The 22326-nt window shown below is 47.5% G+C and overlaps 1 protein-coding gene across 1 annotated transcript in view; it reads left to right on the forward strand.

Annotated features, from left to right (window-relative positions):
• Window positions 1-1006: 1006 nt before the first annotated feature.
• The window catches only part of LOC306913792 (low-density lipoprotein receptor-related protein 1-like), a gene marked incomplete at its 5' end in the record, with an annotated part of 76966 nt that continues 55646 nt past the window's right edge, over window positions 1007-22326 (forward strand). The window contains 18 exons of the mRNA XM_079490604.1: window positions 1007-1073; window positions 1309-1437; window positions 1676-1798; window positions 2584-2724; window positions 2985-3172; window positions 5796-5979; window positions 7248-7333; window positions 8596-8715; window positions 9782-9969; window positions 10428-10633; window positions 12283-12471; window positions 13285-13433; window positions 13889-13982; window positions 15892-16008; window positions 16930-17049; window positions 18658-18780; window positions 19373-19498; window positions 19708-19824. Of these exons, the coding sequence (XP_079346730.1) occupies window positions 1007-1073; window positions 1309-1437; window positions 1676-1798; window positions 2584-2724; window positions 2985-3172; window positions 5796-5979; window positions 7248-7333; window positions 8596-8715; window positions 9782-9969; window positions 10428-10633; window positions 12283-12471; window positions 13285-13433; window positions 13889-13982; window positions 15892-16008; window positions 16930-17049; window positions 18658-18780; window positions 19373-19498; window positions 19708-19824 (2467 nt within the window). The remainder of the gene's footprint in view (window positions 1074-1308; window positions 1438-1675; window positions 1799-2583; window positions 2725-2984; window positions 3173-5795; window positions 5980-7247; window positions 7334-8595; window positions 8716-9781; window positions 9970-10427; window positions 10634-12282; window positions 12472-13284; window positions 13434-13888; window positions 13983-15891; window positions 16009-16929; window positions 17050-18657; window positions 18781-19372; window positions 19499-19707; window positions 19825-22326) is intronic.

Raw genomic sequence — 22326 nt, forward strand, 5'->3', positions numbered from 1 at the left:
AGTATATATCATCAGTATATATTATCTTCCCTTCTTCTCTGGAGTCCTGCCTCAAAGCAGACCTTCTTCTCTGGAGTCCTGCCTCAAAGCAGACCTTCTTCTCTGGAGTCCTGCCTCAAAGCAGACCTTCTCTTCTCTCGGAGTCCTGCCCTCAGAGCAGACCTTCTTCTCTGGAGTCCTGCCTCAAAGCAGACCTTCTCTGGAGTCCTGCCTCAGAGCAGATCCCTTCTTCTCTGGAGTCCTGCCTCAAAGCAGACCTTCTTCTCTGGAGTCCTGCCTCAAAGCAGACCTTCTTCTCTGGAGTCCTGCCTCAAAGCAGACCTTCTTCTCTGGAGTCCTGCCTCAAAGCAGACCTTCTTCTCTGGAGTCCTGCCTCAGAGCAGACCTTCTTCTCTGGAGTCCTGCCTCAAAGCAGACCTTCTTCTCTGGAGTCCTGCCTCAGAGCAGACCTTCTTCTCTGGAGTCCTGCCTCAAAGCAGACCTTCTTCTCTGGAGTCCTGCCTCAAAGCAGACCTTCTTCTCTGGAGTCCTGCCTCAAAGCAGACCTTCTTCTCTGGAGTCCTGCCTCAAAGCAGACCTTCTTCTCTGGAGTCGTGCCTCAAAGCAGACCTTCTTCTCTGGAGTCCTGCCTCAAAGCAGACCTTCTTCTCTGGAGTCCTGCCTCAGAGCAGACCTTCTTCTCTGGAGTCCTGCCTCAAAGCAGACCTTCTTCTCTGGAGTCCTGCCTCAAAGCAGACCTTCTTCTCTGGAGTCCTGCCTCAAAGCAGACCTTCTTCTCTGGAGTCCTGCCTCAAAGCAGACCAGAGGTAGAAAACTGTCGTGCCCTGATGTCATCGCTAGGGACACATGCTTCAGTAGGCAGGAACTGGGGATGGTAATGAAGGACCGGGAAGTCTGGCATAATATTGTGAAATCCACGATCTCGACCGTGGTCGAAAAATGATGATGATGATCAGGCTTTACATGCAATTATAAACTTAGCAATACTCAAATCCAGTTTTATGGCATGAGGAAGTCGCAAGACCGAAACGTTGCTCTAAAAATAAATACTCTTGAACCTGACAAGTGTGCGAGTGTCCCTCCTTTCTCCTAAGCAATTGAGAACTCAAAGGACATTCCGTTCTACTTTGGTAGTAAACCATCCGTGTCTTGGGACTGTTTACAGTTGTCAAATCCTCTTACCATTTCTGTGGAGCGTTTCAATTGACAAAACCAAATAATAAACACACTCTGGACACAATGAACCCCATCATTCCTCATCATCAACAACAACAACAACGTTAAACTCTCTTTCTGTGTGTTTTCCAGAGACGAAGACGTGCAGTCCCGAGGCCTTCCAGTGTCCCGGCTCCCACGTGTGCGTCCCTCTGCGCTGGAAGTGTGACGGAGACAAGGACTGTCCCGACGGCTCGGATGAGAGCATCAAGGCTGGCTGTGGTGAGGAGAGGAGGACCCCCCCCCCCACACCCCCCCCCCCCCCCCCCGAGCACGCTGCTCTGTTGCAACTCATTGTATTGTGATGTTCTTGTTTTATTTCATTTTTTTTATTGCACCTTTTGGTACAATAAAAAAGCCTCACGCTACAGAAACAGGAGATAGGCTCCTTGGCTCGGCAAGCTTACTCCCTAAATAAATATACCTCTCCCCCTTTGTGTTTGTGTGTGTTTTTTTTCAGTGTTCAACAACACGTGCGACAGCAACGAGTTCATGTGTCAGAACCGACAGTGCATCCCCAAACACTTTGTGTGTGACCACGACAGAGACTGTACCGACGGCTCGGACGAGTCCATGGAGTGTGGTGAGTATTAGAGACGTTGTTTAGAGTCCATAGAGTGTGGTGAGTATTACTGAGACGTTATTTAGAGTCCATAGAGTGTGGTGAGTATTACTGAGACCTTCTTTAGCCCGTTGAGACCAAGTCTTGCGTATCCAGACAACTATTCCACAATCTCCGAATGCTACATAGAGTCTGGAACTACAGCTCCTGAAATCCGAGTAAGGAAGCTGCCATTTCCGTTCAGACCGTTAGACCTTATTATTTACTTTTCTGCTAAGCAACAAGCTATATATGCTTAGATGATTTCTATTTATATTATGATACATTTGCGCGACTGTAAAGACGAAGCGGAAGTGGGGAGGAGGCTCCACTTCCGCTTTATATTTTACTCATGATAGCTCTTCTCCAGACTGTATGACGGAAGCATTTGAAAATTGCGAGAGGCAACAACAGTCTGGCAACGCAAGACTACTTGAGACCTGATAGCAGATTCTACAAAATGTCTTCTAAATCCTGACAGTATTCTGAAATACTGAACCTATGTTTCTATAAATCAGTGGTGCTCAAACTATTTCATGTCATGGACCCCCAGAATTATATGTATTCGGCCGCGGTGCCCCCATCTGAAAATGTGTAGTTCCAGGGACCCCCCCAGAAGCAAAGATTTGAGATAAAAATGTTAGAAAAAATAGCAGATCTACAAGCTCGCTGTGAGCTCATTGACACTGAATGGTAGGCTGTATCTGTAGCTGTGAGTGTGAACGCAGCGTTAACTCTGGTGTGTTTTGGTTCTCCGTCCGTCCCAGAGTACCCGACCTGTGGTCCCAGCGAGTTCCGCTGCGCCAACGGCCGCTGCCTGGTCCAGAAAGGGTGGGAGTGTGACGGAGACGTCGACTGTCACGACCAATCAGACGAGGCTCCCAAGAACCCCCACTGCACCGGCCCAGGTGACACGCACGCACGCACGCACGCACGCACTCACGCACGCACGCACGCACGCACGCACGCACGCACGCACGCACATGCGCCCACGCGCACACGCACACGCACACACACACACACACACACACACGCACACGCACACACACACAACACTTTAGCAAAACAAATACTTCAGTTTGGAAACGTTTGACACAAACAATCCCATTCATCGACACCTCCCCTCCTCTCCTCCCTTCTTCCCCTCCTCTCTCTGTCGCCGAAACAGAGAAGAAATGCAACGCCACGGCGTACTCCTGCCACAACGGGGTGTGTGTCAACGAGACGCTGCTGTGCGACAACAAGGACGACTGCGGCGACGGCTCGGACGAACTCAACTGCTTCGTCAACGAGTGTCTGAACAGCAAGCTGAGCGGCTGCTCGCAGCTCTGCCAGGACCTGAAGATAGGCTTCAAGGTAACGTAGGGCTCTGCCAGGACCTCAAGATAGGCTTCAAGGTAACGTAGGGCTCTGCCAGGACCTCAAGATAGGCTTCAAGGTAACGTAGGGCTCTGCCAGGACCTCAAGATAGGCTTCAAGGTAACGTAGGGCTCTGCCAGGACCTGAAGATAGGCTTCAAGGTAACGTAGGGCTCTGCCAGGACCTGAAGATAGGCTTCAAGGTAACGTAGGGCTCTGCCAGGACCTGAAGATAGGCTTCAAGGTAACGTAGGGCTCTGCCAGGACCTGAAGATAGGCTTCAAGGTAACGTAGGGCTCTGCCAGGACCTGAAGATAGGCTTCAAGGTAACGTAGGGCTCTGCCAGGACCTGAAGATAGGCTTCAAGGTAACGTAGGGCTCTGCCAGGACCTCAAGATAGGCTTCAAGGTAACGTAGGGCTCTGCCAGGACCTGAAGATAGGCTTCAAGGTAACGTAGGGCTCTGCCAGGACCTGAAGATAGGCTTCAAGGTAACGTAGGGCTCTGCCAGGACCTGAAGATAGGCTTCAAGGTAACGTACAGCTTAGCTCTGGTCCATAGCTCTAATGCGTTGCATTTAGAGCTATGTTTCCGATGACTCGCATAAATGCAGACCAGCCTCTCATCTTTAGCGTAAATAAAAATAACGTTTATGCTTCTCACCAATACAAAGGCGGGTTGTGTCATTAGAAAGCCTACTTTCCTTAGTGGAAGCACTCTGAGTAGCAAAAACGTTATTTTTATTTACGCTAAAGACTGGTCTGGTCTGCATTTATGCGAGCCCTGGAAGTCATCGGAAACATAGCTCTAAATGCAAAGGCATTAGAGCTATGGACCAGAGCTACGTACGGCTCTGCCAGGACCTCAAGATAGGCTTCAAGGTACGCAAACCAGTCAGTGGTTTTCAATCCTTTTCATATCAAGGCCCCATTATGTATTCGGTATTTCAGCCAGGGACCATTGACATTTAGCCTCTCAGACCCAAAACTAAAGAATATTTTATTATTGTTGTATGAAGTTTTCAATTCCATCCATGCTGCATTGATGTTGGTACCATAATGGAGAGACAACAAGTACATGTTGATCAAAATGTGTAGACTTCTTGAAAATTAAGTAATGGATGTTTAACAATTGAGAGTGTAAAATGAAACCACATGGACATGAACAAAGTACTCACATTTCCATTTCTTTATTGGCACACACCAAAAAGGAACGCTTACACGTTTCGGCTATGCAGCCTTCATCAGAGCATGCTGATGTATACTGGATTTGGGTTTAGCACCATTGCTGATGCGCAACCTCTTTTTCTCATCCATTTGAAATTGTTCATACTAAAATGGCTTTTTTCAGAGCAACAAATCAGGAAAGAAATTTACTTTATTATGGACCATTCTCTGTCGCAGCAACAAACTCTTGTGGGATTTAGCCCCAGTAAACATACAGATGGACGTTCGCAAGATCAGATGGCGCTGCACCCACCTGTAGGATTTGTGTGGCCGTAATTGGGACGGTGTGTCTTCCTAAATGAACCATCTTGCTCTGTCCCATGTGTCTCACCTCCCTCTGTACCTGTCTCACCTCTCTCTGTACCTGTCTCACCTCTCTCTGTACCTGTCTCACCTCCCTCTGTACCTGTCTCACCTCCCTCTGTACTTGTCTCACCTCCATCTGAACCTGTCTCACCTCCCTCTGTACCTGTCTCACCTCCCTCTGTACCTGTCTCACCTCCCTCTGTACCTGTCTCACCTCCCTCTGAACCTGTCTCACCTCCCTCTGTACCTGTCTCACCTCCCTCTGAACCTGGCTCACCTCCCTCTGTACCTGGCTCACCTCCCTCTGAACCTGTCTCACCTCCCTCTGAACCTGTCTCACCTCCCTCTGTACCTGTCTCACCTCCCTCTGTATACCTGTCTCACCTCCCTCTGTACCCGTCTCACCTCCCTCTGTATACCTGTCTCACCTCCCTCTGAACCTATCTCACCTCCCTCTGTCCCTGTCTCACCTCCCTCTGTCCCTGTCTCACCCCCTCTGAACCTGTCTCACCTCCCTCTGTCCCTGTCTCTCCCCTCTGTACCTGTCTCTCATCCCTCCTTACCTGTCTCACCTCCCTCTGTACCTGTCTCACCTCCCTCTGTACCTGTCTCACATCCCTCTGTACCTGTCTCACCTCTCTCTGTACCTGTCTCACCCCACTCTGTACCTGTCTCTCCTCCCTCCTTACCTGTCTCACCTCCCTCCTTACCTGTCTCACCTCCCTCTGTACCTGTCTCACCTCCCTCTGTACCTGTCTCACCTCCCTCTGTACCTGTCTCACCTCCCTCTGTAGCTGTCTCACCTCCCTCTGAACCTGTCTCACCTCCCTCTGTACCTGTCTCACCCCACTCTGTACCTGTCTCTCCTCCCTCCTTACCTGTCTCACCTCCCTCCTTACCTGTCTCACCTCCCTCTGTACCTGTCTCACCTCCCTCTGTACCTGTCTCACCTCCCTCTGTATACCTGTCTCACCTCCCTCTGTACCTGTCTCACCTCCCTCTGTACCTGTCTCACCTCGCTCTGTATACCTGTCTCACCTCCATCTGTACCTGTCTCACCTCCCTCTGTACCTGTCTCACCCCCTCACAGTGCCGGTGCCACCCGGGCTTCCGTCTGAAGGACGACGGGAAGACGTGCGTGGACGTGGACGAGTGCACCTCCACCTACCCGTGCACGCAGCGCTGCATCAACACTCACGGCAGCTTCCACTGCCTGTGTGTGGAGGGCTTCCAGCTCAGCCCCGAGGACCCCACCATCTGCAAGTCCACCTCCGGTAAGTAAGACCCCCCGAGGACCCCACCATCTGCAAGTCCACCTCCGGTAAGAGACAGTCAAACCAGTGTTGTTTTTTGTTTTAGTCATTAGTCTCTTGAATAGTTTTCATTTAGTTTTAGTCACATTTTAGTCACCTGGAATGTGTTAGTGTTAGTCTAGTTTTAGTCGACTAAATACCGTAAGATTTCAGTCGACTAAATCTACAGTTGATTTAGTTGACCAAAATGTATTTTGGCGGGCCTTGATTCCGTCGTAATGACTGTTTTTACACTTGCTGAAAATAGCCGATCTACAAGCTCATAGCTTAGTGTTCATTTAGTTTCCATTTAGTTTTCGTCTTAGTTTTAGTCGACGAAATCAACACTGCTGGTAAGTAAGACCCCGAGGACCCCACCATCTGCAAGTCCACCTCTGGTAAGAGACACTCTGTCACCCCCAGCACCAGGATCTTTGCGCACGGCCCCATCCAGTCAAAGTAAAATCTAAAATGTTGATCATCCATCCAAGGTTGGGATGTATTTTGTGATTTTGTATCGCATCGCTCCCGACATGTTAACGTGTCTGGCGAAAGGTAAACGGTGTGAGCTAATGCTAATGCGAGCCGATCGTTACAATGGTGGCCTCCAAGCCAGGAAAGCGGAAATGTAAATGACCAAATATAGGCAAATAGCCCCTGGCAGGGTTTACCGACACTGCTACCACCTAGTGGCACATACATAATTTAATATAAATGACCCAATATATAATGGGCCAGACAGGCCATAGATATATATAAACACTAGATGGCTCAAGGCGGAGTTTCTGACGTCGTTCACCCGGCAGCCATCTTACTTCGGGGCTACAGTACAGTATGTTCAATGGCAGCTCAAACAGAAACAGTCATAACTCGCTCAAATCTTGACGGATTTACAAACGGGTTGGTTTATTACAAACGTTGTCAACGTGGCTATGATTCAGGATCTGCTTAATTCATGTTTTTTATATGCACGTCGTATAAAATCATATACGTATGCGGACGTCTCTGACGTTTATAACAAACCAAACCGTTTGAAAATCGGTTGAAAATTGAGCAAGTTATGGTCATTTAAGAGTACATGCCCCATAGACACAATGTTATGTGTCCCGAGGTAAGATGGCCGCCACGTAACGACGTCGCTCTCCATTGGCCAACAGCGCGGGTGAGATATCTAGAGTTTATATATATCTATGAGACAGGCTATGCAGGGTGGGTGTGTTCTCTAACGGTAACTCCTCCCTTTCCTCCAGAGGTGGAGCCTTTCCTCATCTTCGCCAACCGATACTACCTGAGGAAGCTCAGCCTGAGCGGCAGCAACTACACCCTGATCAAACAGGTAAAAACTACAACTACACCTGGTCAAACAGGTAAAAAACTACAACTACACCTGGTCAAACAGGTAAAAACTACAACTACACCTGGTCAAACAGGTAAGAACTACAACTACACCTGATCAAACAGGTAAAAACTACAACTAGTCAAACAGGTAAAAACTACAACTACACCTGATCAAACAGGTAAAAACTACAACTAGTCAAACAGGTAAAAACTACAACTACACCTGATCAAACAGGTACAAACTACAACTAGTCAAACAGGTAAAAACTACAACTACACCTGGTCAAACAGGTAAAAACTACAACTACACCCTGATCAAACAGGTAAAACTACAACTACACCCTGATCAAACAGGTAAAAACTACAACTACACCCTGATCAAACAGGTAAAAACTACAACTACACCCTGATCAAACGGGTAAAAACTACAACTACACCTGGTCAAACAGGTAAAAACTACAACGACACCCTGATCAAACAGGTAAAAACTACAACTACACCTGGTCAAACAGGTAAAAACTGCAACTACACCCTGATCAAACAGGTAAAAACTACAACTACACCCTGATCAAACAGGTAAAAACTACAACTACACCCTGATCAAACAGGTAAAAACTACAACTGGTCAAACAGGTAAAAACTACAACGACACCCTGATCAAACAGGTAAAACTACAACTACACCTGGTCAAACAGGTAAAAACTACAACTACACCCTGATCAAACAGGTAAAAACTACAACTACACCTGATCAAACAGGTAAAAACTACAACTACACCCTGATCAAACAGGTAAAAACTACAACTACACCTGGTCAAACAGGTAAAAACTACGACACCCTGATCAAACAGGTAAAAACTACAACGACACCCTGATCAAACAGGTAAAAACTACGACACCCTGATCAAACAGGTAAAAACTACAACTACACCCTGATCAAACAGGTAAAACTACAACTACACCTGGTCAAACAGGTAAAAACTACAACGACACCCTGATCAAACAGGTAAAACTACAACTACACCCTGATCAAACAGGTAAAAACTACAACTGGTCAAACAGTTACAAACTACAACTACACCCTGATCAAACAGGTGCAAACTACAACTACACCTGGTCAAACAGGCGACAACCTTTGGATGCAACAACACATCCTATTGCAAACCTGTACAATCTTCTGCAATACAGACTGGTTTCGGAATCTGGCTGGAATGTGTTCCTGTCCGAGACTAATGCCAACTTGTGTGTGTGTGGGTGACAGGGCCTGAACAACGCTGTGGCTCTGGACTTTGACTATCGTCAGCAGATGATCTACTGGACAGACGTGACCACCCAGGGCAGCATGATCAGACGCATGTACATCAACGGCAGTGACGTCCAGGTTAGTGTGGAGACAATCATACAATGATGAGGATGGATTAGCGCGGAAAGGAAATTGTTAGGGGTCTAAGGCATCATACACACATATCAAACGCATGCTATGTGTTCTGCCTCTGTTTGATGGCCGCCTCAACACTGTTTTTTCCAATGGGAGTCACATTTTTGTTTGATGGCTGTGTTCTGCCAATCAAATCATGTGACTTCCATTGGAAAAGCATTGAGGCGGCCATCAAACACAGACAGAACACAGAACATGCGTTTCATATGTGTGTATGAAGCCTAACAATATAGTAAGTGTATAAATGCATCAATTTTAATTTAAATGATTCAACTGTATCGGTATGCAAACAGCACCACATTGTACTGTTTGACTTTGTATCGCATCGTGTTGTAATGCAATTGCAAATAATCTATTGTATTTGTGCGTTGTATTTAGCAATTTTAACCCATTCTGGGCGGGAACCCCTTTTGGTGTTAGCATTATGTTATGCTTTAGCTATTGAAAAATAGCAGATCTACAAACTCATAGCGCGCCACCGAGTGGCGCGCTACGAGCTTGTAGGTCTGCTATTTTAGAAAAATTGAAGAACATTACATTACATTACAGTCATTTAGCAGACGCTTTTATCCAAAGCGACTTACAATAAGTGTATTCAACATAGGTAGGGAACAAAAACTACTAATCACCAGAAGTCTTTAGTGCATTTTCTGCAAAAACAAGCAACCAAGAGTATACCTAGTGCTAAGGTAAAAGTGCAATATATCAGCTACCTATTTCCTTAAACAGATGAGACAAAATAGCTAAATCAAATGAGCATGAGCTAAAACAATTCAGTGTATCGACTAAACAAGATCCAATAAACAATACAACAATAGAAAACAAGCATAGAAACATAGAAACATAGCTTTTTCAGAAAACTGTCATTTTCAAACATATTTTTAGAATCTGATCTCAGGTCAAAATGGGTTAAACAGGCCTACTTTTCCATGGAATTTCCATTTCTTTTTTTTGAGAATTCATTGTTATAAATGTGTGTCCCTGCATGGCGTCCTCTGACCCCTGCCAGGTCCTCCACCGCACGTCTCTCAGCAACCCAGACGGGCTGGCCGTGGACTGGGTCGGGGGGAACCTGTACTGGTGCGATAAGGGCCGGGACACCATCGAGGTGTCCAAGCTGAACGGGGCGTACCGGACCGTCCTGGTCAACACGGGCCTGAAGGAGCCGCGCGCCGTGGCTGTGGACGTACGCTACGGGTAAGACTGACCGGGGTGGGACTGTAGAGTTGAACTTTAAACTCATTGACCGCCACCTAGTGGTGGATCAGAGCGGCGCAGAGCGCCACACAATAACTCAATTAGCCGGATTTGGCCGGAAACTCTGAGTCAGAAGGTAAAAGTCGCTATTTCAAGGTAGTGTAAATGATTTTCTTTCCCGTCATTATTTCGGTAGCGCATATATATTTATATTATATATTTTGAATGCCTTAAAATGAGCCATTTTAATCTAGATTGATCTAGATTAACTCCAGGATTGCAGTGAGATTAATCTAAATTAAAAACTTGTATCTATCTCCACCACTAGTTAAAAAGCTCTATATTGTGATAGTACTCATTGGTAATAGCAGATAAAAAACGGTTCCGGAAAGTAACGGTTCCAAATGTGATGGAACGGGTGGCCTGACGGTGTGTGTGTCCCCCCCCCCCCCCGACAGATACCTGTACTGGTCCGACTGGGGCGACAACCCCCACATCGGGCGGATCGGGATGGACGGCACCAACCGCAGCGCCATCGTGGACGACAAGATCACGTGGCCCAACGGCCTGACGCTGGACTTCATCAACGACCGGATCTACTGGGCCGACGCCCGAGAGGACTACATCGAGTTCGCCAGCCTGGACGGAACCAATAGACACACAGGTAGGGGAGGAGCCAACCAATAGACACACAGGTAGGGGTGGAGCCAACCAACAGACACACAGGTATACAGGGGTTCTGGGAAATAAATATCGATTCATAGATTAATTGTGATGCGGATTTAGACGATTATGAATCGATTCACAATTCTTTTGTATGTTGGAACAGAGTTAATATATTTTTTAAAGAATGCTGCTTAATGTTTTTGTTTGTTTGTAGTGTAATAAAAGTTAATGGAAGTAAATTAATCTGTTTTTATTATGGATCTTTAGGAAGCACTTTGTTTATTTGTCACACAGTGAGGGGGAAATAATTGTCTCCACCAGGCCGAAGGCATGGGGAGAGAGTATGTTTTGCACTCCGTCCGTCCGTCCGTCCGTGTGTCCGTCCTTCCTTCCGTCCGTCTGTGTACAGCTAATCTCCGGCACCGTTAACCCGGTCGATGCCAAACTTTGCACACACACTCCCTGGATGGCAACGATGAACCTCTGCCCCGCATTTTCCAGAACGGCCTGTTATAGCGCCACCATGAGGCAGCTTTTCACATTTTTACCTAAAACTGCACCGATCTGCGTGAAACGTTGCATGCACACTCCCTAGTGGCCAAGGACAAACCTTTGACCTGCAATTTCCGCATCTGCCTTTTATAGCGCCACCAGGAGGCTGACTTTTGTAAAACACCTTTTTTTATATTACTCCTCCAGATTCTGTCCACAAATCTCACAAATCGTTACACAGTATCTCTATGGTCATGTGCTCAAGTCGGATCTGTCCGATATTTCATATTCCATCCTAATTGGCTATAATTGGCTTTCACAGTTTGCAAGACTGCCCCGTTTTGAACAAAAGCCTCAAATCATGAACGCAGCATACAATTTACGTGAAATCTTTCACACATTTTCTTACTAGGCTGAGGAATATATCCCACCCTTTTCACATTGGCCTGTTATAGCGCCACCAACAGGTTGATTTTTGCAAAACACATTTTTGGAACAAAATGCCTCAAATCATCCAATTGCCATCAAAGGCTCCTAAACATTACTCCTAAACATTTTGCCAAACATCACACACACTCCTATCCTCCTGGTGGAGACCTGTGCCCGGAAGGGCACTTTCTCTAGTTATGTATTGTAATCGAGATAATCGGTAATTGATTTATAATCAAATCGTAGCCCTCTGAATCGAAATTAAATCGAATCGCCAGGTTCCTAGAGATTACAGGACGGTTTACCAGGCTACCTCCACATTGTATTATGTGTATAGAGAAAAGCGTTCGCTAATCTTACCATGATTATTGAAATAATGAAAGCAGGGCAGCGGTGGCCGAACGGTCTGCGGAGCGGTCTTGTTATCGGAAAGGTCGCCAGTTCGAATCCCCGGACCGGCACGTTAAAATTACCACCGCTGAAGTGCCCTTGAGCAAGGCATTGAACCCCTACCATGAAATGTTCTATGAGCAGGGTCTGGCTGTAAACGAGCATCTCGAGCTTAGTCCATTCACCCTGGGTAAACAAAGAACTTTGCTTTGCTTTGGGAACATTGTTTTACTCTTTATGCATGCATTCTAACTCTTGTTATGATATCCTTCACAATGCGTTGTTTCATGCACTTACTATTATGTTAACTCTTTTTGTTGTATGTTATGTGTGTAGTTCTGAGTCAGGACATCCCCCACATCTTTGCGATGACTATCTTCGAGGAGTACATCTACTGGACGGACTGGGAGACCAAGTCCATCAACAGATGCCACAAGACCCAGGGTACCAACAAGACCCTGTTGATCAGTACCCTACACAGACCCATGGATATCCACATCTACCACCCCTACAGGCAGCCTGAAGGTAACTATAGTACCCTACACAGACCCATCTACCACCCCTACAGACAGCCTGAAGGTAACTATAGTACCCTACACAGACCCATCTACCACCCCTACAGGCAGCCTGAAGGTAACTATAGTACCCTACACAGACCCATGGATATCCACATCTACCACCCCTACAGGCAGCCTGAAGGTAACTATAGTACCCTACACAGACCCATCTACCATCCCCATAGACAACCTGAGGGTCTGTACCTCCACTATATAATAATTAATTGCATTTTTATAGCGCTTTTCCAAGTGCTCAAATCGCTTTACAACGGTCCATTCATGCATACATTGGGAGGTGAAGGTCCATTCATTCATACATTGGGAGGTGAAGGTTCATTCATTCATACATTGGGAGGTGAAGGTTCATTCATTCATACATTGGGAGGTGAAGCGGCGAACAGTCGACGCCAGCGTCCTCACTTCCCACATTCACACACCGACGGTGGCGAGCTCACACCGACCGACTCATTGGAGGCAGTATAGGGTTCAGTGTCTTGCCCAAGGACACTTCGACATGTGGACAGGAGGAGGAGCCGGGATTCGAACCGCCGACCCAGGGATCATTGGACGACCTGCTCTACCTCCTGAGCCACATACAGCCGCCCACGTTGATGACAAGACATCAACTCTGGTGCCACTGGGAAGAGGCCAGCCTCTGAAGGCTGGTCTCTTCCAAGTGGGACCAGAGACAAGACATCAACAACAGCAACGATATGTTTTCATATTGTACTCTTTTTTTCCACTTTATTTCCCCCCCCCCCCCCCCCCCCCCACCTTGCAGTGTCCGGTCACCCGTGTCAGACTGAAAACGGCGGCTGCAGTAACCTGTGTCTGCTCTCGCCCGGAGGAGGCTACAAGTGCGCCTGTCCCACCAACTTCTACCTGGCGGCGGACGGCAGGCAGTGCATGTCCAACTGCACGGCCAGCCAGGTGAGTCACAGAGGCTTCACTTCTGTTGTTACGTTATGTGACTTTATGTCTGGTGTTTAATACATTAGTGATTCTAAACATAAGCCTGCCTCTCTCTCTTCAGTATGTGATATAAAGCCTGTGTCTCTCTCTCTTCAGTATGTGATATAAAGCCTGTGTCTCTCTCTCTTCAGTATGTGATATAAAGCCTGTGTCTCTCTCTCTTCAGTATGTGATATAAAGCCTGTGTCTCTCTCTCATCAGTATGTGATATAAAGCCTGTGTCTCTCTCTCTCATCAGTATGTGATATAAAGCCTGTGTCTCTCTCTCTTCAGTATGTGATATAAAGCCTGTGTCTCTCTCTCTTCAGTATGTGATATAAAGCCTGTGTCTCTCTCTCTTCAGTATGTGATATAAAGCCGGTGTCTCTCTCTCATCAGTATGTGATATAAAGCCTGTGTCTCTCTCTCTTCAGTATGTGTGCAAGAACGACAAGTGCATTCCGTTCTGGTGGAAGTGTGACACGGAGGATGACTGCGGGGACCGCTCGGACGAACCTGCAGACTGCCGTGAGTTGAGTATTTATACCTTGATACAGTGGTCGTGAGTTGAGTATTACCTCAATACAGTGGCTGTGAGTTGAGTATTACCTCAATACAGTGGCCGTGAGTTGAGTATTACCTCAATACAGTGGTCGTGAGTTGAATATTACCTCAATACAGTGGCCGTGAGTTGAGTATTACCTCAATACAGTGGCCGTGAGTTGAGTATTACCTCAATACAGTGGCCGTGAGTTGAGTATTACCTCAATACAGTGGCCGTGAGTTGAGTATTACCTCAATACAGTGGCCGTGAGTTGAGTATTACCTCAATACAGTGGCCGTGAGTTGAGTATTACCTCAATACACTGGCCGTGAGTTGAGTATTACCTCAATACAGTGGCCGTGAGTTGAGTATTACCTCAATACAGTGGCTGTGAGTTGAGTATTACCTCAATACAGTGGCCGTGAGTTGAGTATTACCTCAATACAGTGGCTGTGAGTTGAGTATTACCTCAATACAGTGGCAGTGAGTTGAGTATTACCTCAATACAGTGGCCGTGAGTTGAGTATTACCTCAATACAGTGGCCGTGAGTTGAGTATTACCTCAATACAGTGGCCGTGAGTTGAGTATTACCTCAATACAGTGGCTGTGAGTTGAGTATTACCTCAATACAGTGGCCGTGAGTTGAGTATTACCTCAATACAGTGGCCGTGAGTTGAGTATTACCTCAATACAGTGGCCGTGAGTTGAGTATTACCTCAATACAGTGGCCGTGAGTTGAGTATTACCTCAATACAGTGGCCGTGAGTTGAGTATTACCTCAATACAGTGGCCGTGAGTTGAGTATTACCTCAATACAGTGGCTGTGAGTTGAGTATTACCTCAATACAGTGGCCGTGAGTTGAGTATTACCTCAATACAGTGGCCGTGAGTTGAGTATTACCTCAATACAGTGGCCGTGAGTTGAGTATTACCTCAATACAGTGGCTGTGAGTTGAGTATTACCTCAATACAGTGGCCGTGAGTTGAGTATTACCTCAATACAGTGGCCGTGAGTTGAGTATTACCTCAATACAGTGGCCGTGAGTTGAGTATTACCTCAATACAGTGGCTGTGAGTTGAGTATTACCTCAATACAGTGGCCGTGAGTTGAGTATTACCTCAATACAGTGGCCGTGAGTTGAGTATTACCTCAATACAGTGGCCGTGAGTTGAGTATTACCTCAATACAGTGGCTGTGAGTTGAGTATTACCTCAATACAGTGGCCGTGAGTTGAGTATTACCTCAATACAGTGGCCGTGAGTTGAGTATTACCTCAATACAGTGGCTGTGAGTTGAGTATTACCTCAATACAGTGGCCGTGAGTTGAGTATTACCTCAATACAGTGGCCGTGAGTTGAGTATTACCTCAATACAGTGGCTGTGAGTTGAGTATTACCTCAATACAGTGGCCGTGAGTTGAGTATTACCTCAATACAGTGGCCGTGAGTTGAGTATTACCTCAATACAGTGGCCGTGAGTTGAGTATTACCTCAATACAGTGGCTGTGAGTTGAGTATTACCTCAATACAGTGGCCGTGAGTTGAGTATTACCTCAATACAGTGGCCGTGAGTTGAGTATTACCTCAATACAGTGGCCGTGAGTTGAGTATTACCTCAATACAGTGGCCGTGAGTTGAGTATTACCTCAATACAGTGGCCGTGAGTTGAGTATTACCTCAATACAGTGGCCGTGAGTTGAGTATTACCTCAATACAGTGGCCGTGAGTTGAGTATTACCTCAATACAGTGGCCGTGCTCAGTGTTGGAGCAAAGCTACTAAATGTTACTACTGCAGCTAAGCGGGTTCACTGGTGTGGTAAAGTTTAAATGTATTAACTGGTGTTGTGTCGTGTTGTGTTGTGTTGTGTTGTGTTGTGTTTCCTCCCAACAGCTGAGTTTAAATGCAGACCAGGACAGTTCCAGTGTGGAACCGGCATCTGCACCAACCCTGCTTACATTTGCGACGGAGACAACGACTGCCAGGACAACTCTGACGAGGCCAACTGCGGTAGGCGCCATGCTTCACTAGCAGGCGACGCGTATGCTTCACTAGCAGGCGTATGCTTCAGTAGCAGGCGACGCGTATGCTTCACTAGCAGGCGTATGCTTCAGTAGCAGGCGACGCGTATGCTTCACTAGCAGGCGTATGCTTCACTAGCAGGCGACGCGTATGCTTCACTAGCAGGCGTATGCTTCACTAGCAGGCGACGCGTATGCTTCACTAGCAGACGTATGCTTCAGTAGCAGGCGACGCGTATGCTTCACTAGCAACATGAGAGCCTGCCATCGTGCAACCTCCAGCTTTTCACCAGAGGAGGGGCTGCCATTGGATTTTTTAGATTTTTTGTCATGTCATATGAAAGCAGGGAATCATAGCTTCAAATTGATAGATATGGCTTTTGATAGATATGGCTTATAGAGTATAATGTCTTGCAGAGAAACAGCGAGTTGAGAAAACAGGCTTGAAAGGTTCACTTCTGTGGTCTCTAACATTACACCTAGCTACATGTTTAAGCATTTATTTCATATTTACATTTCAATTTCAGCTCTAACACTTATTTCAGACATGCTCTAGTATGTGAAGAGTCTGCCTGTGCTATTAATTAAAATGTTAAAGAAAATAATAATTATCCTCTGGCGAAAAGCTGGAGGTTGCGCGATGGCTGCCCAGCCAGTTCTAATGCATCTCTCTGTGTGTGTGTGTGTGTGTGTGTGTGTGTGTGTGTGTGTGTGTGTGTGTGTGTGTGTGTGTGTGTGTGTGTGTGTGTGTGTGTGTGTGTGTGTGTGTGTGTGTGTGTGTGTGTGTGTGTGTGTGTGTGTGTGTCTCTCTCTCTCTCTCTCTCGCTCTCGCTCTCGCTCTCGCTCTCGCTCTCGCTCTCGCTCTCTCTCCCCTCTCTCTCTCTCTCCCCCTCCCTCCCCCTCTCTCCAGATATCCATGTGTGTCTACCCAGCCAGTTCAAGTGCACCCACCCCAGCCGTTGCATCCCAGGCATCTTCAGATGCAACGGACAGGACAACTGTGGGGAAGGAGAGGACGAGAAGGACTGTCGTAAGTGTCCTGTTACCTTGTCCTTTACACTTACCTTAACCCATTAAGACCTGTTACCGTGTCCGTTTTATACAGTACAGTACAGTATGGTACAGTACAGTACAGTACAGTACAGTATTGTACAGTACCGTATAGTACAGTATGGCACAGTTCAGTATGGTACAGTACAGTACAGAAGAGAAGAGAGCAGAACAGTGGAGTACAGCACAGTGGAGTACAGTACAGTGAAGTACAGTACAGTGGAATACAGTACAGTGGAATACAGTACAGTACAGTTCAGTATGGTACAGTACAGTACAGTTCAGTATGGTACAGTACAGTACAGTTCAGTATGGTACAGTACAGTACAGTACAGTACAGTGGAGTAGAGCATGGTACGGTACGGTACGGTACAGTACACTACGGTACGGTACGGTACGGTACGGTACAGTACAGTGGAGTACAGCACAGTACAGCACAGTACAGTACAGTACAGTACAGTGGAGTACAGTACAGTACAGTACAGTACAGTACAGTGGAGTACAGTACAGTACAGTACAGTACAGTACAGTACAGTGGAGTACAGTGGAGTACAGTGGAGTACAGTACAGTACAGTACTGTACTGTACAAAACGGATACAAAGTGGGCTACTGAAAAGTTTAGAATTTTATTGTAGCCAATGAGGGTGGATTATGAGAAATCAAACAAACCCGTCTTGATCACATGACTATGGAGAGCATGTGTACCGATTTGCGTGAAATTTGGATAAAATCTGAAGGAGTAATATTAGATAATGTGTTTTACATATGTCGGCCTCCTGGTGGCGCTATAAAGAGCAGATGTGAAAAATTCCAGGCAAAGGTTTTTCCTTGGCCTCTAGGGAGTTGGTTATCCACAGATCCGTGCAGTTCGAGGTAAAAACACTTTTCCGCCAGTTATAGCGCCACCATGAGGCTGAGTTGTGGCATTTCTTCCTCGGCCTAGTGGGAATGTGCGTGCACAATTTCACGGAAATCACACGATGTGTTCATGATTTGCAGCATTTTGTTTGAAACTGAGCACTCCTGTGAACTTTGGAAGCCAATCTTAGCCAATCAGGATGGAGTCTGAGAAATCTGAAAGACGTTTCGTTGAATGGCTCTAGAGAGACTGTGTACCAATTTGCGTGATGTTTGGACAAAATCTGTAGGTGTACTGTTCAAAAACCTGTTTTGCACAAAGCGGCCTCCTGGTGGCGCTATAACAGGCCATTCTGGAAATTTTGGGGCAGAGGTTAACTCATCCATCGCCACTAGGGGGCGCCAAAAGGCCCTGACCGCCACCATATATCTTTTATTTTATTTTATATATTGTTATTTTTTTTATTTTATTTTTTTACTATGTTATAAAACACGAAAAACACGTCCTTGGCGCTCCAGGACATCATGAAAAAGAAGTTAAATAAGTCCTTGGCGATGGATGAGTTAATCGTTGGCATCCAGGGAGTGTGTGTGCAAAATTTGGTTGGGACATGCGCTCCCAACCAGTTCCAGGGTTAGGGTTAGGGTTAGGGTATGGCTCTGTGTGGTTAGGGTTAGGGTTAGGGTATGGCTCGGTGTGGTGACTCTATGTGTCTCCTGTGGTTCCAGCGGAGGTGACCTGCGCTCCCAACCAGTTCCAGTGCTCCATAACCAAGCGCTGCATCCCCAGGGTGTGGGTGTGTGACCGAGACAACGACTGTGTGGACGGGTCCGACGAACCCGCCAACTGCAGTAAGCTGTACTACAGACGCACGCACGCACGCCCGCCCGCCCGCCCGCACGCACGCCCGCCCGCCCGCCCGCACGCACGCACGCACGCACGCACGCACGCACGCACGCACGCACGCACGCACGCACGCACACAGTACTGTATATCTCACTCCCCAGGGAAGAGATTGAACATTTGTGTGGACCTGTCCTCCCCGTGTCCCCTCCTTCACGTTGACCTGTCCTCCCCGTGTCCCCTCCTTCACGTTGACCTGTCCTCCCCGTGTCCCCTCCTTCACGTTGACCTGTCCTCTCCTTCACGTTGACCTGTCCTCCCCGTGTCCCCTCCTTCACGTGGACCTGTCCTCCCCGTGTCCCCTCCTTCACGTTGACCTGTCCTCCCCGTGTCCCCTCCTTCACGTTGACCTGTCCTCCCCGTGTCCCCTCCTTCACGTTGACCTGTCCTCCCCGTGTCCCCTCCTTCACGTTGACCTGTCCTCCCCGTGTCCCCTCCTTCACGTTGACCTGTCCTCCCCGTGTCCCCTCCTTCACGTTGACCTGTCCTCCCCGTGTCCCCTCCTTCACGTTGACCTGTCCTCCCCGTGTCCCCTTACAGCCCAGATGACCTGCGGAGTGGACGAGTTCCGCTGTAAGGACTCTGGACGCTGCATCCCGGCCCGATGGAAGTGTGACGGAGAGGACGACTGTGGAGACGCCTCGGACGAACCCAAGGAGGAGTGTGGTGAGAAGAGACGCCATTACAGCACTTACAACTCTATGAGAGAATAGTAGAGCACAACTCACTTTAAGGCACTTTTATGTACAGTATATATACATTGACATGGTAAACGCCATGAGGCACAGCAGGCAGAACAACGGCTGTATTCGCCTGCGAGCCCTACCAGTTCTTCTTGCTAATTCTTCTTGCTCATTTCTGATTGGTTGTCTCAGACGAGCGTACCTGCGAGCCCTACCAGTTCCGCTGTAAGAACAACCGCTGCGTTCCGGGCCGCTGGCAGTGTGACTACGACAACGACTGTGGAGACAACTCTGACGAGGACAAGTGTGGTACGTCCACTCCACCCTCACCCCCCTCCCACACACCCCCCACACACACACACACACACACACACACACACACACACACACACATACACACACACACACACACACACACACACACACACACACACACACACACACACACACACACACACACACACACACACACACACCCAACACACACACACACACACACACACACACACACACACACACACACACACACACCCCTCCCCCCCACCCAACACACACCCTCCCCCCACCCCCACCCAACACACACCCTCCCCCCCACCCAGCACCGACAATAATATTCTTGCATGAGATGTCGTATCAACCCGGTAAATCAAGCCTTTTTGGGGGGGGTGTGGATGGTAAGATGGTAATGTAAGTGTTATCTTGTGTAAGGCATAATAAACAGTGGTAAAACATTATTGAGGACATAAACCCTGAGGGACACAGTGATTGAGGACCACCACCGCATTGTGAGGGTTCTCAAATCCCTGAGTGACACAGTGATTGAGGACCACCACCGCATTGTGAGGGTTCTCAAATCCCTGAGGGACACAGTGATTGAGGACCACCACCGCATTGTGAGGGTTCTCAAATCCCTGAGTGACACAGTGATTGAGGACCACCACCACATTGTGAGGGTTCTCAAATCGCTGAGGGACACAGTGATTGAGGACCACCACCGCATTGTGAGGGTTCTCAAATCCCTGAGGGACACAGTGATTGAGGACCACCACCGCATTGTGAGGGTTCTCAAATCACCCCCAACGGGTTTAAAAACACTCACCTCGCTGTTCATTATCCTGGTTCATTATAGCAGTGGTTCCCACAGTGGGGTTCGGGGACCCCCAGGGGTCCTTGAGGGAGTTCCAGGGGGGACCCAGCTAAATGAGAATGTGTAACCAAATGGACCCTTATGGGTCTGTAACTCAGAGAGTGTACAAATGGAACCTTTGGTTCCATTTGTACACTCTCTGAGTTAAATTAACAGTGGTTTTACAATATAAATTGGGGGTCCCAGAGATAGAAATGCCATTAAATCGGGGGTCCGTAGCTTAATGCGTGTGAATTTGGGGGTCCATGAAATGATGTTTCGGAATCACTTCTAGAGCCGTATAAATCCTCCCTTATCACGGTCACTGGCATGTGTTTTCAAATTGGGGTCCGTGGCCTAATAAATGTTGATTTGGGGGTCCCTGGCCTAATAAATGTTGATTTGGGGGTCCCTGGCCTAATAAATGTTGATTTGGGGGTCCGTGGCCTAATAAATGTTGATTTGGGGGTCCCTGGCCTAATAAATGTTGATTTGGGGGTCCCTGGCCTAATACATGTTGATTTGGGGTCCCTGGCCTAATAAATGTTGATTTGGGGGTCCATGGCCTAATAAATGTTGATTTGGGGGTCCCTGGCCTAATAAATGTTGATTTGGGGGTCCCTGGCCTAATAAATGTTGATTTGGGGGTCCGTGGCCTAATAAATGTTGATTTGGGGGTCCCTGGCCTAATAAATGTTGATTTGGGGGTCCCTGGCCTAATAAATGTTGATTTGGGGGTCCGTGGCCTAATAAATGTTGATTTGGGGTCCCTGGCCTAATAAATGTTGATTTGGGGGTCCGTGGCCTAATAAATGTTGATTTGGGGGTCCCTGGCCTAATAAATGTTGATTTGGGGGTCCCTGGCCTAATAAATGTTGATTTGGGGGTCCGTGGCCTAATAAATGTTGATTTGGGGGTCCCTGGCCTAATAAATGTTGATTTGGGGGTCCGTGGCCTAATAAATGTTGATTTGGGGGTCCGTGGCCTAATAAATGTTGATTTGGGGGTCCCTGGCCTAATAAATGTTGATTTGGGGGTCCCTGGCCTAATAAATGTTGATTTGGGGGTCCGTGGCCTAATAAATGTTGATTTGGGGGTCCCTGGCCTAATAAAGGTTGATTTGGGGGTCCCTGGCCTAATAAATGTTGATTTGGGGGTCCCTGGCCTAATAAATGTTGATTTGGGGGTCCGTGGCCTAATAAATGTTGATTTGGGGGTCCGTGGCCTAATAAATGTTGATTTGGGGGTCCCTGGCCTAATAAATGTTGATTTGGGGGTCCCTGGCCTAATAGATGTTGATTTGGGGGTCCCTGGCCTAATAGATGTTGATTTGGGGGTCCGTGGCCTAATAAAGGTTGATTTGGGGGTCCCTGGCCTAATAGATGTTGATTTGGGGGTCCCTGGCCTAATAAATGTTGATTTGGGGGTCCGTGGCCTAATAAATGTTGATTTGGGGGTCCCTGGCCTAATAAATGTTGATCTGGGGGTCCGTGGCCTAATAAATGTTGATTTGGGGGTCCTTGGCCTAATAAATGTTGATTTGGGGGTCCGTGGCCTAATAAATGTTGATTTGGGGGTCCCTGGCCTAATAAATGTTGATTTGGGGGTCCCTGGCCTAATAAATGTTGATTTGGGGGTCCCTGGCCTAATAAATGTTGATTTGGGGGTCCCTGGCCTAATAAATG

The sequence above is a fragment of the Electrona antarctica genome (assembly GCF_951216825.1).
Source record: "Electrona antarctica genome assembly, chromosome: 21".
Classification (NCBI taxonomy): domain Eukaryota; kingdom Metazoa; phylum Chordata; class Actinopteri; order Myctophiformes; family Myctophidae; genus Electrona; species Electrona antarctica.